At 33.2% G+C, this 13,085-nt stretch overlaps 1 protein-coding gene across 6 annotated transcripts in view; it reads left to right on the forward strand.

Annotated features, from left to right (window-relative positions):
* Tei (irregular chiasm C-roughest protein teiresias) overlaps positions 1-13,085 on the forward strand; it is a 324,556-nt gene that overhangs the window by 185,218 nt on the left and 126,253 nt on the right. For 5 of the 6 annotated variants that reach the window (XM_072896416.1, XM_072896413.1, XM_072896414.1 and 2 more), the window contains 2 exons: positions 2,296-2,629; positions 3,119-3,354. In XM_072896416.1, the coding sequence (XP_072752517.1) occupies positions 2,296-2,629; positions 3,119-3,354 (570 nt within the window). The remainder of the gene's footprint in view (positions 1-2,295; positions 2,630-3,118; positions 3,355-13,085) is intronic. The other variant, XM_072896415.1, reaches the window with a different exon arrangement.

The raw sequence follows: 13,085 nt of genomic DNA on the forward strand, positions 1-13,085 counted from the left end.
AAATCGTAATATATTTGTATGCTTGTTCGCGGCATTTGATTTCGATTTAGTTGCTTTCATGATTTGATCGTTGAATTTTTACGTATGTGTGAATGCGTATGTCCGAAAAACATTTGTGATTAAATTATAATTTATAATATATAAATTCTCTTCAATATTCTTACTCTTTTTCTCTTATTTCTGTTCTCTATTAAGTAATAGAATGATAGGTACATAGTTTAATTATATACTTGTATCGATTATTAAAATTGAAATTTTATTTTATTAAATTACAAATTATTTAAATATTATTACATTACATTGTTTTTTAACATCAACGAAAATCGAGTGACTCATAATTATATATGATAAATAAACTTGTTTTTACAATTAAATTGTGTTTGTTGCAACTATTAAAATTTATTTCTTTAGTTTTCTCTCATCTTCAGTTTACTAATGAAAGACAGTATTTTGTCATGAATTATAGTATTGAATTATAGTTATGATAATAAATGATCGTTTAATCGCCATAAAAATGATATATTATTTGCGTGTTTGTGCATTCTTTCGTCATAACGCTATTTCACGAAGTTTTACTAGACTTGTACGTCTCTTTGTAATTTCGAAGAACTTGAATTTAATAGTTCTCGAGAAATACGAACTTCGGTTGTCAGCCCGTCTCCTGCAGAATCTGCAGCTTCGCGAAGGCTTTGCAAAGGTTAGTAAAAGTAGAATCGGAGTCCTGTTACTTATGTAAAACACGTTTACATATTCCTCATACTAATACCATCCTTCTACCTTGCATATTTATATTACGTATTAATTAACAGATACTCAAATACTAAATAAGAAATATTAAAGAGAATTTAATTATTCATAATGCTTGTTTACAACACATCCTTGGAATTAATAAATTATTTGTATCATAATACAATATAAGCTATAACAAAGATTAAAATTTGTAATCAACTGTAATATACATTGCATTAATATATCTCTATAACGTGTGATTATTAATATATTTTCCTTTCTAACTTTTAAATTATTTTTATTTTTATTTTTGTTTGTATTATATTTTACATTTCTAAAGAAATTACAATTAATATCAACTAACTAAAAAGAAAAAAGAAAATCTATAAAATTAAAGGATTAAAAATTATAAGATAATCAAGTTGTTTAAATACAATATACAATATTTCGTTTAAAGCTTATATTTTGTAGCTTTAAGAAAAAGATTTAAAAGAACGAATGTATGCTTTATTCGTTAGTCAAAAGAGAACGTTAATGAAACAGCCGTAGAACTAGCTCATGGCATGCAAACAAGTTGGACTGTCGGTCACCCTCAACTGCTGGTTTACTACAGAGGGATTGCGGAACTCGCGGCTACAAGATGAGAAAGCAGGCGGATCCCGGAAAGAGAGCTCTTAGCTACGTTAGGTTAGGTAGTTGCAGCTATTTGCGGCTCATCGGAACCATAATTAGTTTTCCTCGTGAAGTCTCGGTCGACCAAGCTCGATAGGCAGGCAGTTTTAGGTGAGGGCGACCGAGCGTGCGGAAAGGGATGAGGTGCCTGCCCGCGCCGCGCAGACTGGAAAATGCCCCTCGCAACGACGTTCTTGTCGTGGCTTTATCGAATTCCCAAGGCTGCGCTAACTCGATCAAGCTCCAGCCTTCAGAATATTTACCTCTCGATAAAGCGTGGCAGAGGCACGAAGGGGGGGGGAGGGTGAACGACTAATTTCGTCTGTTGTTCCGCGCCGTAAAAGGCGACGAGAAAATTTAGCCGCCCTTTGAATTCGGGCGGATGTAACGCGTCTTCCTTCAGAGAGGTTGAAAATGGAAAATTTGCGCAGTGCGGAAGATAACATTGCGTTTATTTAGACGCAGCTTCTATATGGGTTAAGCTTCGAAGAACATTTCTCTTCTTCTGAAAGAGCGATAAACTTTGTGAAGTGTTGGTATAATTACATCTATTTAATTATAACTCGACACATATGCATTATCCTGTAATTAATTTACTTGTTTAGTTCATCGATCGCGATCCAGCATATAAAACGTTTAAAGAATTATTGATTGACATTTAATCAATATAAACGTTATAGCGATATGTAGTTAGAATCGCTAATTGTTGAACTCTCGTGGTTAAAGCGATTTCTTGCGAGAGATCACGCGACGGTTTATCTAGAAATATTTAAAAATTGAGACACACTGAAGACGTTGATAATAACATGCAATTAAACTAGGCGAGAAACGAAATCACGGCAACTTTCTTTAATGGAATAGGAAGACTGACGTTATTATTCTACATTGTTACAGGTTCCGTGAACGAGGCTGGCGTTTTTGCGTTACGAGGTAGGCAGGAAGGTAGTCGGCGCGTTAGGAAGACTACCACTAGTACAACGAGCACGACACCCAGCTCGACATTGATATCTCTGCCCGACGAAGTGGCGCAGCCCGCTGCTCTTTTGGCCCCCGAGGAGGAGTCATGGTCTACCAGTTCCTCTACTACGACCAATGTTCCGCTATCCTCAGACATAGCCGACACGTCGTCCAATCCGCCTCTGGAGCTTGTAGTAAAGCCTCACAGTAAAGTCGTTTTGCCCTGCGAACTGGAAGGAAATTACTCGAGATTATTGCTGCCAGGAGCGAGGTAATATGCGAGTCTAAATTTAATCGATTATCGAAAATTATTGACTGACATTAATCAATTTTAAATCAATTTATTTGAAATATCAAGTATATCCAATATTCTGAAATATTCTATTTAAATGTAAAATACGTCGTGTTTTAACTTTAAATGTATGAAAACGTGTAAAATAAAGAATATTAATAATATTTTTTTCCTCATTATCTATATTAACTTTTAAATTTAAATTATATTCTAAATTATATACTTCCATATCGTGTCGTCATATATACAGATATCTTTATGTTTAACATTGTTCTTTTGTATATTAATATCCGGTTTCAGTTCGTAAAATAGTAACCTCCGTGTCGAATAACATGGTGAAATTATTTCCTCCACGGAAACAAAGTCTCGTTATATATAGTAGTTCAAATCCTTTCATTGCCCGAAGACCTGCTATGATAAAGTTTGTTGCACGAAATGAAGTAATACGGATGTTGCGCCTCTTGTCAGAAGTTATAGAATACGACCGGCAACGTGGCTGCACGAAGGTAACCCGGTAGACATGATCACGATAGATACGAGAACGGAAATGAGCGGAACCGGGCATCGATACATCGGCGACTCCACGACCGCGGCGTTGCACATAGACAACGTCAGATTAGAGGACGACGGTGTGTGGAGTTGTACGTTGGAGGACGACCGGGGGAAGATCCTCTTCAGCAGACCGGTGAAGCTGGTCGTGCTCGGTGAGTACCTTGCAATCCCTTTCTCGTTTAATCTTTTGAAGTCGGATTTTCTATTGACGTGAAGAATTAAAATCCGCTCACACGAATCTTGGAAAATTTGCCGCTTTTTATTTTTCCACCATACTCGCTGATCATACATTTCAATAAACAACGTTATATACGTAAATATTAGCGATATGATTATTTCGGACTATTGGATTTAGAAATTTATGAATGGTTTATTTGAATTATAAGTCATGTTATATTATTGGAAAAAACTTAGATTATGTCATATATACATATTAAATCAGATATAGATAGATTTATAAAGTCAAATAGATTTAAAAAACTGTTGAAAATACAATTATCTTCCGACATCGAATATATGATTTCCTATGATATTGAGAGAGATTGGTTTATTGATATATTGTGCAATCAATATTATACACTCGGATACTTGTATTTAAACGTTTTCAACGGCTTAAACAATTGTGTTATTTGTAAATTTTATATGGCATATAATAATTTTTAAAATGTGAGATAAAATATGAAGAGAATTTTTCGCTTTATCTTGACGATTACAAAAAAATAACAGATTTTTTTATAGTGCAGTTTTATGCTTCTTCCTGAAAAAGCGAGATGTACATGAATTTTTTGGCAAACGTGATCCTACCTTGCATAAAGCCTTTCAATTTCGCACGAATAATTAAATTCTCACAAAATTCTGACTGATGAAGTTTTTTAGAAATGTGCCAGATATATTTAGGAGCGATAACATACGAGAGAAAAATTTTTCCGTAACGTATAGTCGGAAACGCAAACTTTTATTGTTCTCAATGTTCTCCACTTTCACATTTCATATAATCTTCTCCTAAAAAAATGTGACACTCGATATTAAAGATAATTTTTATTTTAATCTTAGAATTAATTTAATTATGTATACACCAATACGCAGAATATATATTTTTCGATTTTATTTTTATATTATATAAAAAGATAAGCAAGTTTTTATCGAAATTTTTGCTGGCGCTTTAGACATGTTTCTTAAAATATCAAAATTTTTCTAAAAATTCTTTTTTCTCATACTTTATTGGCTCGCTCTAAGTATTTGGTTTATTTATTTGATAGCATTAAGTAAAGATCAATTAATATTTTAATTATTATATAAGATAAATAAGTGTAACGCGTAGTTTGCTTGAAAATTTCTTGGTATTTTTGTATCCTGGCTACTTCTAGGTTTAATTATAGATAGTATCACTATTCTTAAGAATCTTCGGCAAGTGGTTCGGGCCACGAATAAATTGCGGAACGAGACGTTCTAAGCTGCCTGAGTCGACAGTAATGGCAGGATTTATGCATATTAATTCGTGCCACTTGGATCCGTCGGTCGCATCGTTATATGAATATGCATTTGCCCTAAAAGTTCCCGTTTTACGTCTTTTTTTTTTTTTTTTCTTTCACTAAACAGATGCGCCGCTCTCTCTCGTTTTATCGGCTACATTTGTCTCCGCGGCGAAATGCGCACGTTTCCGCGACGCGTCGCGAGGCAAAGTAATCGCCGGTTGATGCGCTCACGACGCTCTCTCGTTTGAGAACTCGACTAAATAAATTCTTGTTTCATATAGTCTTACTCCGCACTCTTCCTGTTTTTAATATCCAACCACCGAGTAGAGCGAAAAGAACACGGTCAACTGTTTTCTTTTGTGAAATGGCACGTCCGCTCGAGATGCGATGTTGCATGTGTATAAATACGGATATGTGGTTGGCACACTCCTTGTATGCGTTTTTCTGCATTCCCCTCTATGCGTCGCTCCTGGTTACCGGTTATTCCGTTTCACGGTGATGTTTATTTTTCGGTTCCCACGCGAAAATTTTGCACTGACAGCGATCTTTACAAACGGTATATTCGCGGCTTTGCTGAGCACGACACTTTTGAACGTTAATGCAGATGGAGACTTCTTTACCATTCGCGAAAGGTTTATTTTGATATAATCCTTGCAAAAGAGATCTCTTTTCCAATCAAGCATCAGAATAGACGAAGAGACGGACTTTTTAACATTAATCTTTTACGTCTCAGAAATGTAAACTCTTAGGAGAATGATAAAATTAAAAAAAAAAATTTAAAAAGGCTTTTTTTTAGTAAGTAAAATCTATTTAATATTAACTGATGACTAAATCTTGTTCATTAATATCTCAGTGAGTTTTAATTCGCATGTAATGGACTCATAAATAAATGCTGTCGTTAATGTAATATTGAAAAGTGAATTTTTGAAGACTACTTTCAAATAAATTTTTGAAACGTAAGCAATTACTTTTGTTCACTTTTCGACATTTCGAGTTATTTCGCGTATCTCAATGAACTGTACCGACTTTATAAATCTTCGGATATATCTTCTCTATTGTGCCGTTTGCAAACCGATCGAGTAAATACGAAAGAAGAACGCTAAAAGTTGCCTGCTGCATGAAATATAGCACGTAAACCACGGTGCACGATAAGACGTTGAGTACACTTAACGTCTATTCTAGCGAAGTTGAGAAAAACAAATCAACTTGGGTGTTCCAATCCTCGAAGCGCACGTCCAGCACACCAAAGTCGGCTTCCATTGAAATGCAATGGCGCTTGTGTCTTTTTTTTATTTACTTTGTTTTGTATACAGTGCCATACTGTATTCTGTGTGAATCGCGAGATATCTACGAAAGATAGAAGTACTGTTACAGTCATATTCGGTTATATTAACATTCGAGTATTGCATTATATATGTATATATATCATATAATTCCATTCTGGTGAGTCATTTTTATCTATGATTCTTTTAAAAGCGTCATTTTTTAAAAAAATTGTCGTAAAACAATATACTTAAATTATTTTTTAAATATTTATTATTCTAATCTTTATTTAGAAGGATTAAAAAAAGTATATGAATTTCTTTCGATTTTTTAAACATTTTTACATATTAATAAAGATGTTGAAAATATTCTGACTCACTTGTACAGTTAAAAAGTATCAAAAATAACAATCCGAAATAATATATATATATATAGAGAGAGAGAGAGATTTTAGATTAATTAAAATGTTTCATTTAATCTTTACCATCTATATATATATTCGTTATCAATTATTAGGCAATATTTGATCCAATGTCATTGTTTTGAAAGATATTATTGATATAATTATAATTCATAATTTAAAAAAGATATCGGTAATTAAATTAACGATGATATTTAATTTTGCATCGCTTCTAATAATATCAGAATTATTGTTGAAATAGTATATATTGTTCTGGCTTTTAAAAGCTTACTGGATATCAGAAAATTTGCGATAAATTTAATGGCGGTTGCAGCGTCGATGTGTAACACCTTTTGACAATAATTCCATAATGTACGCGGTATGTGTTTATGATTATCATGTCTCTCCGGTTATCGGACTTAGCTTTAACTACGTAATGCATATCGCATGTTGCTTGTAACTGTAACATAAAGCCACGATGAGAAAATGTACAAATTCAATTTGTAACATAGAAATTTCGATTATATTTCGGTATTTTTCGTGTTTACTATTAAATTATGAATATATCGCATACTCTATGTTTTATATCAATTTAAAATGACATATTTCTACAAAATTTCTACAGAATTATATTGTGAAATATATTACCAGGCTCATATTGTAATTTTGCAAATTATTATTGCTAATTTAAAATGCATAATACATATCAAATCGATAGAGGATTAAAATATGTGATGGAAAGAATAATATTTAGCAATATAATAAACATATAAATATAAATAATAGAATAAATAATTTTAATAGAATATATAATTGAATATAAGTGAACATATAATTTTAATAGAAATAAATTATATATAAAAATTTATTTTGAAAAATTTGTTAGAAATGGATTAAAAAAAACATTTAGTTTGATTCAACAATTTTTTATTACGCGTGTCAACGTAATTTGTGAAAGTTATGTTAGTTCGAACATTTTAATAGTATCTTGCATCTTAGATTTTAATACCGTTGTACATCTTATATTTCGTAAGGTGTGTTAATTCGAAAAAGTGAATTTTAAGATGGATGATCGGGAAACTTTTTCAACGACCAGATCAGGTCCGCGAAATCATTATTTCTACATTTCACCGCGATTATCGAAAATTCAGTCGTCTCATCGTGTAGGTAAAACGCGGAGGAAGGGCGGTGAGGGAGGCTCTCGTCTTCCGGGTGAACGTACGTCTGCGGTTGATAGGGATAAATTTGCCTAACACTCTCCGAGTGCTCGACATCGAATCCGTGAGCGAGAAAAAGTTGAGAATAATGTACGTTTTATGCGGTTGCTAGGTTCCCTGTATTTTATTCGACAAATAGACAGGAATGTTAAGGCGCCCGCCTTTAACCCACGCGTTGGCCGCAGGCTGCGGCCTTCTCTAGAATACATCTTCGAGTCATCCACCTTTGCATCTTTCTCTCCTGCACTTGTCAAAATACTTTTTATTCTTCTTACATACATCGTGATATTAGTTTTCTCAATTCCCCGTTATTTTTCTCTATATGCTTAAAATTTTGTTTATATAATTTATTTATAATTATTGTTTACGTCTAAATTTATTCTTGCATTCTAAGATTTCGAATTCGCGCACTAGAAGAATAACTATAGATTTTTTTATATCTTGTCTTCTTTTTTCTCTTACCTTTTTTCTTCTTTTCTCTTGGAGGAAATTCAATTTACTGCCATCTTCTCGCGTGCCTGCGCGAAAAGATCTGACATTTAGCAGTTTACTAGTACTTGCAATCGTAATCATTCGATCTTTTCAATTTTTCACTTAATTCGCCATCATTACTTTCTACTTTCGTAGTTTCTCGCTATTTTTCTGTCTCATTCTTTCGATCGTTATCTCTAGCTTCTCTTCCTTCTTTATTTCTTTTTCTTTTCTTGCGAGCTACCACTCTATAAGGTTGACAAGATCGGTATAAAGTACAGAGAAATCTTGTTGTCTGGCGCGAACAGAGGGCATTCCACTGTCTGACCAATATCGAACTACTCCCCTTTTAGCTGACTGTACGCGTGCTTCTTTACTATTGCCGACCAATAGCGGAACTCCATCGGTATACATATAGAGCTACGTCAACGAAATTCGTATCATTCCGCTCGCTCGTATCGCCTTTCGATTGCGTTCGACGTCGTGGCACTTTTTGATTCATGTACATATCGATACCGTTGCTGCTTCAAACATGTTTGACCTCAATGCGATTCGAGGAAATTGAGATTCTTGTCTCAATGTTTTTTATGATTCTTTCTTTAAGAAATTATTGGCCATTTTGAAACATTGAACATTTGAAGTTTATTCGGAAATTTTTTTATTTTACATATGGATGTTACACGCGAATTAATATTGTTTTAAATAAAAATATGGATAATACGATTTCTATCAATTTGTTATCAATATTATATTTGTATTTGAACATGTCAAGTCATTTGAAAATTGATGAATATTAATATATATTATTTTATATAATATATTATAATATTATATAATATATTATTAATATATATAATATATATAATATATAAGATTAATAAATAATGTATAATAATATATATATATATATATATATTATTTTGACTTTTAAAGAAGAAAATGTATTGCATATTGTTAAAAGAATAACAAATATAGAAATAACCGTAATAAAAACATGCGCGTTGAAGGACGATCTAAATATATTTCCAATTAAATTTATTTTTACGCTGTCGTCGCAATTTGCTGTTTCCGCGAAGGCAATTACAGTGCTCATTTTCTTGTGTTCGCTTTCAAAAGTCGAAAGTAGAGTTGACTCATAAACCGGGTCATCTTTTTTTTTGCACACGTTGTACATTTGCTACTATACGCCACGACAAAAGGAAGAGTTTACTCTGGAGTTACGCTCGTTGTTTCTATCATTGTCGCCGTTCAAAGGAACGGAAATGTCGCGTTGTTCGAGCGCAGTGAGGGCGAGTGAAATGGATGTCAAGGATGTCAGGGAGCGGAGCACGTTTACACAGGGTGTTAATGGCACAGAGAGCATAATGGCAAGGCGGGCTCGTGTAAAACGCACATTAACCGCATATTGCTGTGTGTAAATTTCGAAAACGTGGGGATTATCTCTTCTCGATTAAAAAAATGATGTCGCAGCGATACGCTGTCACTTTGTTCCCGTACACGCAAATGAGAACTGTCATAAGGGCATAAAGTCTTTTTGTCACTCAACGATTTGTCGCGCGGGCGTTGATGCGATTTATTCGTGACTTTGTCAGGACAGACTGGGACGATTAATTAATTTTTGGTAATTTAAATGCAATTGTCGGACATGCAAGTACTCAGAATCATTAAATAAAATCAATAATGCGCTGTAGCAAACGAAGATAATTGAATTGATGCCGCGTGCTGCTAAAGTACTCTCATTGAGTCCACCATACTGTTTGTGATTTATTACATGTCATTTATGATTGATGAGAAGTAATTGACGACAATGCGTGTTCGGAAAATGCGTCAGTTAAAACTCGTTTTATGATTCTGTCGTGTTTCCACTTCACATGTGAATGATGAAGTGGAATCGTAGCAAATATGTTGTCGCGATTGGTATGTCATAGTTGCTGTTATTTCGACGTATTTTGAGTGATGCAAATAAATGATATGTCACTTGTCATCAGGAAATTATTTGATTTTATGCAAATAAGAAATCTTTATATTAAAACTTGTTTTTATATTATGTGTAATGCAACGTGAATGCTCTGATCAAATTCTTATTTTATTATTATTTATAATTGAGTTTTATGCTTTCATGGACATTTATTATAATTGGTACGTTAATGTGTAATATACTTTGATTATACCTGTATATAAAAATTGTTTCTTTATTCTGTTCTAATTTCTGTGCATATCATATATTGCACGATATTCCAATATTTTATAATTAATTAAAAATGTTTGATTTGTAATTATTTTTGCCATAAAATTACTCTTACTATATTAAAATTAAATTATGTAAATATATCGCTAGTATCTGAATAATTAAAACTTATTCTATTTATGTAATATATCGAATGTATGATTTAATGGAATAAATTTAGCGGCCTGTTGAAGCCCAACTTTTAATAGAAATTCTATTCGCAAATATCTCGTAATGTTACGTACTTCCGGAACCTTTACCTTCAAGTGCAACGTTAATATGTTCCTTCCCTCGTATATAAGTGCCGATATATAGGAGCCTGTGGGCGACATGTGTGAATCATACATACACTTAGATAATCATTGTTCCAGACCAGTGGAACAAGGGGACAATGAGATGGAGGCATTAGTGCAAGTGAAGTAAATTAGCGCATCAAAGCACTGGCACTAGACTACTACACTGTCCAGTGATTATTGACGCGAGCCGAATATTGGCCACTAACTACCCATTGAGTAGCTGACGGTTGTCTCGTAATTAATGGAACAGTCAATGGGGCAGTTCCATGAACTGTCGTTCTATTATGATATGATTTTTATTTTAATGCTATTTTTTGTAACATTCAAATTTTGCCAGTGAAAACGCGAATTTACTTGCAATTACATATCATTTGAATCGTTTTGAAAATGGTGGCCTAATTATGAAGATTTCGTTAAAATACAATGCATAATACATTGTGTTATGGATTATATCTATAATTCATTAAATTTCGTAATTTAATGCAATTCTACTGCTACATTATTTTAATTATGCTATATGATTACAATGTATGATATTTATATAAAAACTAGACAAAAATAATAATTAATGACATAATGCATTTTATTCGTGACATTATTTTATTAATGACATTTTATTGACTCAATTATATATTTTTTAACTGCATGGTACGTGACGACTAGAATATTGCTATGTTTTACTATATTATGCAATTGCTGATTTTGATAACAAGGTTTATGAAGCGTGCGTGTTTTAGGTGTTACATGTAAATGCACTTATCCTTCTATATTGCACAAGTTTTTGCAAATAGCAGATTGCTACAAATCGGTATAAATTACATGCGCATTATGCACTGGATAATTGCTCATTTATCTCGAAAGACTGCTTTACGTGGCGTAACGATACGTGTATATAGACAGACATTGTATCTGAAGACTAACGTGACGCTATACATGTCTTGTGATTTATGTAGTGCAAAAGAGCAACCACGATGTTATTCATGTAATTAAGTTGGTCACTGATTTGGCGCTTTGGCTCCGGTGACGTTTCGCATTTTCAATGACAGCATTCCGAAGTTTGAATTTCAAATGTAATTAATGCCAAATTAAATCCTATGCTAATCTCCCCGTTCATTTTATACATACATATAACGGTCCAACGTAATGCCGGAATTCAATATTTTATACGCGATATCAGTTTCTTTTGCACATTGATTTTCGCAACATTAAAATTGATTAAATTGAAATTAATTATTAACGTCGATATATGAGCGAATGTATGAAAAAAAAGATAAATATGTAATTTTTTTTTTAGTACGAAGTATTAAAAATTTCTTTAAATCGTCGCTCTTTCACGTGTATTGTTTTTATACATCTTTTGCGTTATCTCTCTAATTTATTATAATGCGAAGTATACATTTTTAAATGTGATTGTAAATATTAGATCAAAATGTTCAAGCAATCGAACGTCAACGAGATATAACAAATATATAAACAAAAATGTAGGAATCAAATTTTTCAAAAACCATCTTCTACACTTATCAATAACACAGTATTCTTTTTCAAGCTGGCCCTCATTTATTTTTTGCTTTTCTTTTCTTTACTTTGCTCTTTTTACTCTCTCTCTCTCTCTCTCTCTCTCTCTCTCTCTCTCTCTCTCTCTCTCGTCCTCTCCATCTCATGGAACATATGCGAGTGTGTGCGTGACATAGATGTGTCGGTAGTCCGTATTGAAGTGGAGTGGCGAGTCAATAACCCCGAGCTTCCGAGCGACGGTGCACTCGAAGGGCTGTCAGTCGAACCGAAAGCTCTCCTGGCTTTACGACGTTATCGTCCGTGTGCATTTAGCGTCGGTCAGCGATATGCGACGGCCACTGTTTCCGGTGTTAAAGAAAGTGCACTTTGGCCCGTGCTACGCGTTAGTTGCCACGAGCGCGACGCGATTAACGATCTGCGATGAAAAGCGCCTCTGTCGGTGAAACGCTTGTTGAGCAAGCGCTTTTCCTTCCAGCTCACGATTAGATCTCTTTCTGTGTGTCGGATCGTATCATTTTTACATTTTCAAGCAATTCTTTTGGTTGATTTATCATAATCGATTTTTTAAAATCAATGATTGAAATGTTTATTTACTGCATGCAATTTTGGATAATTTATCAATTTTGATTTTAATTTTCAATCAATTCTCTTTATCTTTTTAATTTTGAATTTACTATTTTAATGGAGAGAGAAGAATTTCAACATATGTATTATAAAAACATGTAACAAAATTACATGTACATGGTAATTACAGAATATTATTGCATGCTCTGAATATTTATAATAAAAATTTTTGTGGCTATAAATAAATAATTTAAAAAGTCTATACATGATTGTTGCGTTAGATATTTTATTACGCTGTAAATTAAAATATATATTTTATCGATAACAAGATTTATCAAGATGTGAAATAATGAGATCTTTCAAGCTTGTTTTACTGCGTCTTGAAAATAAATTGATTTATACTGACTTCGTTGACTAGCTTGATCCGGCAGTACTTAATTAATTGCCCGCGCACT

This window comes from Anoplolepis gracilipes, chromosome 7, assembly GCF_047496725.1.
Source record: "Anoplolepis gracilipes chromosome 7, ASM4749672v1, whole genome shotgun sequence".
NCBI classification, from domain to species: domain Eukaryota; kingdom Metazoa; phylum Arthropoda; class Insecta; order Hymenoptera; family Formicidae; genus Anoplolepis; species Anoplolepis gracilipes.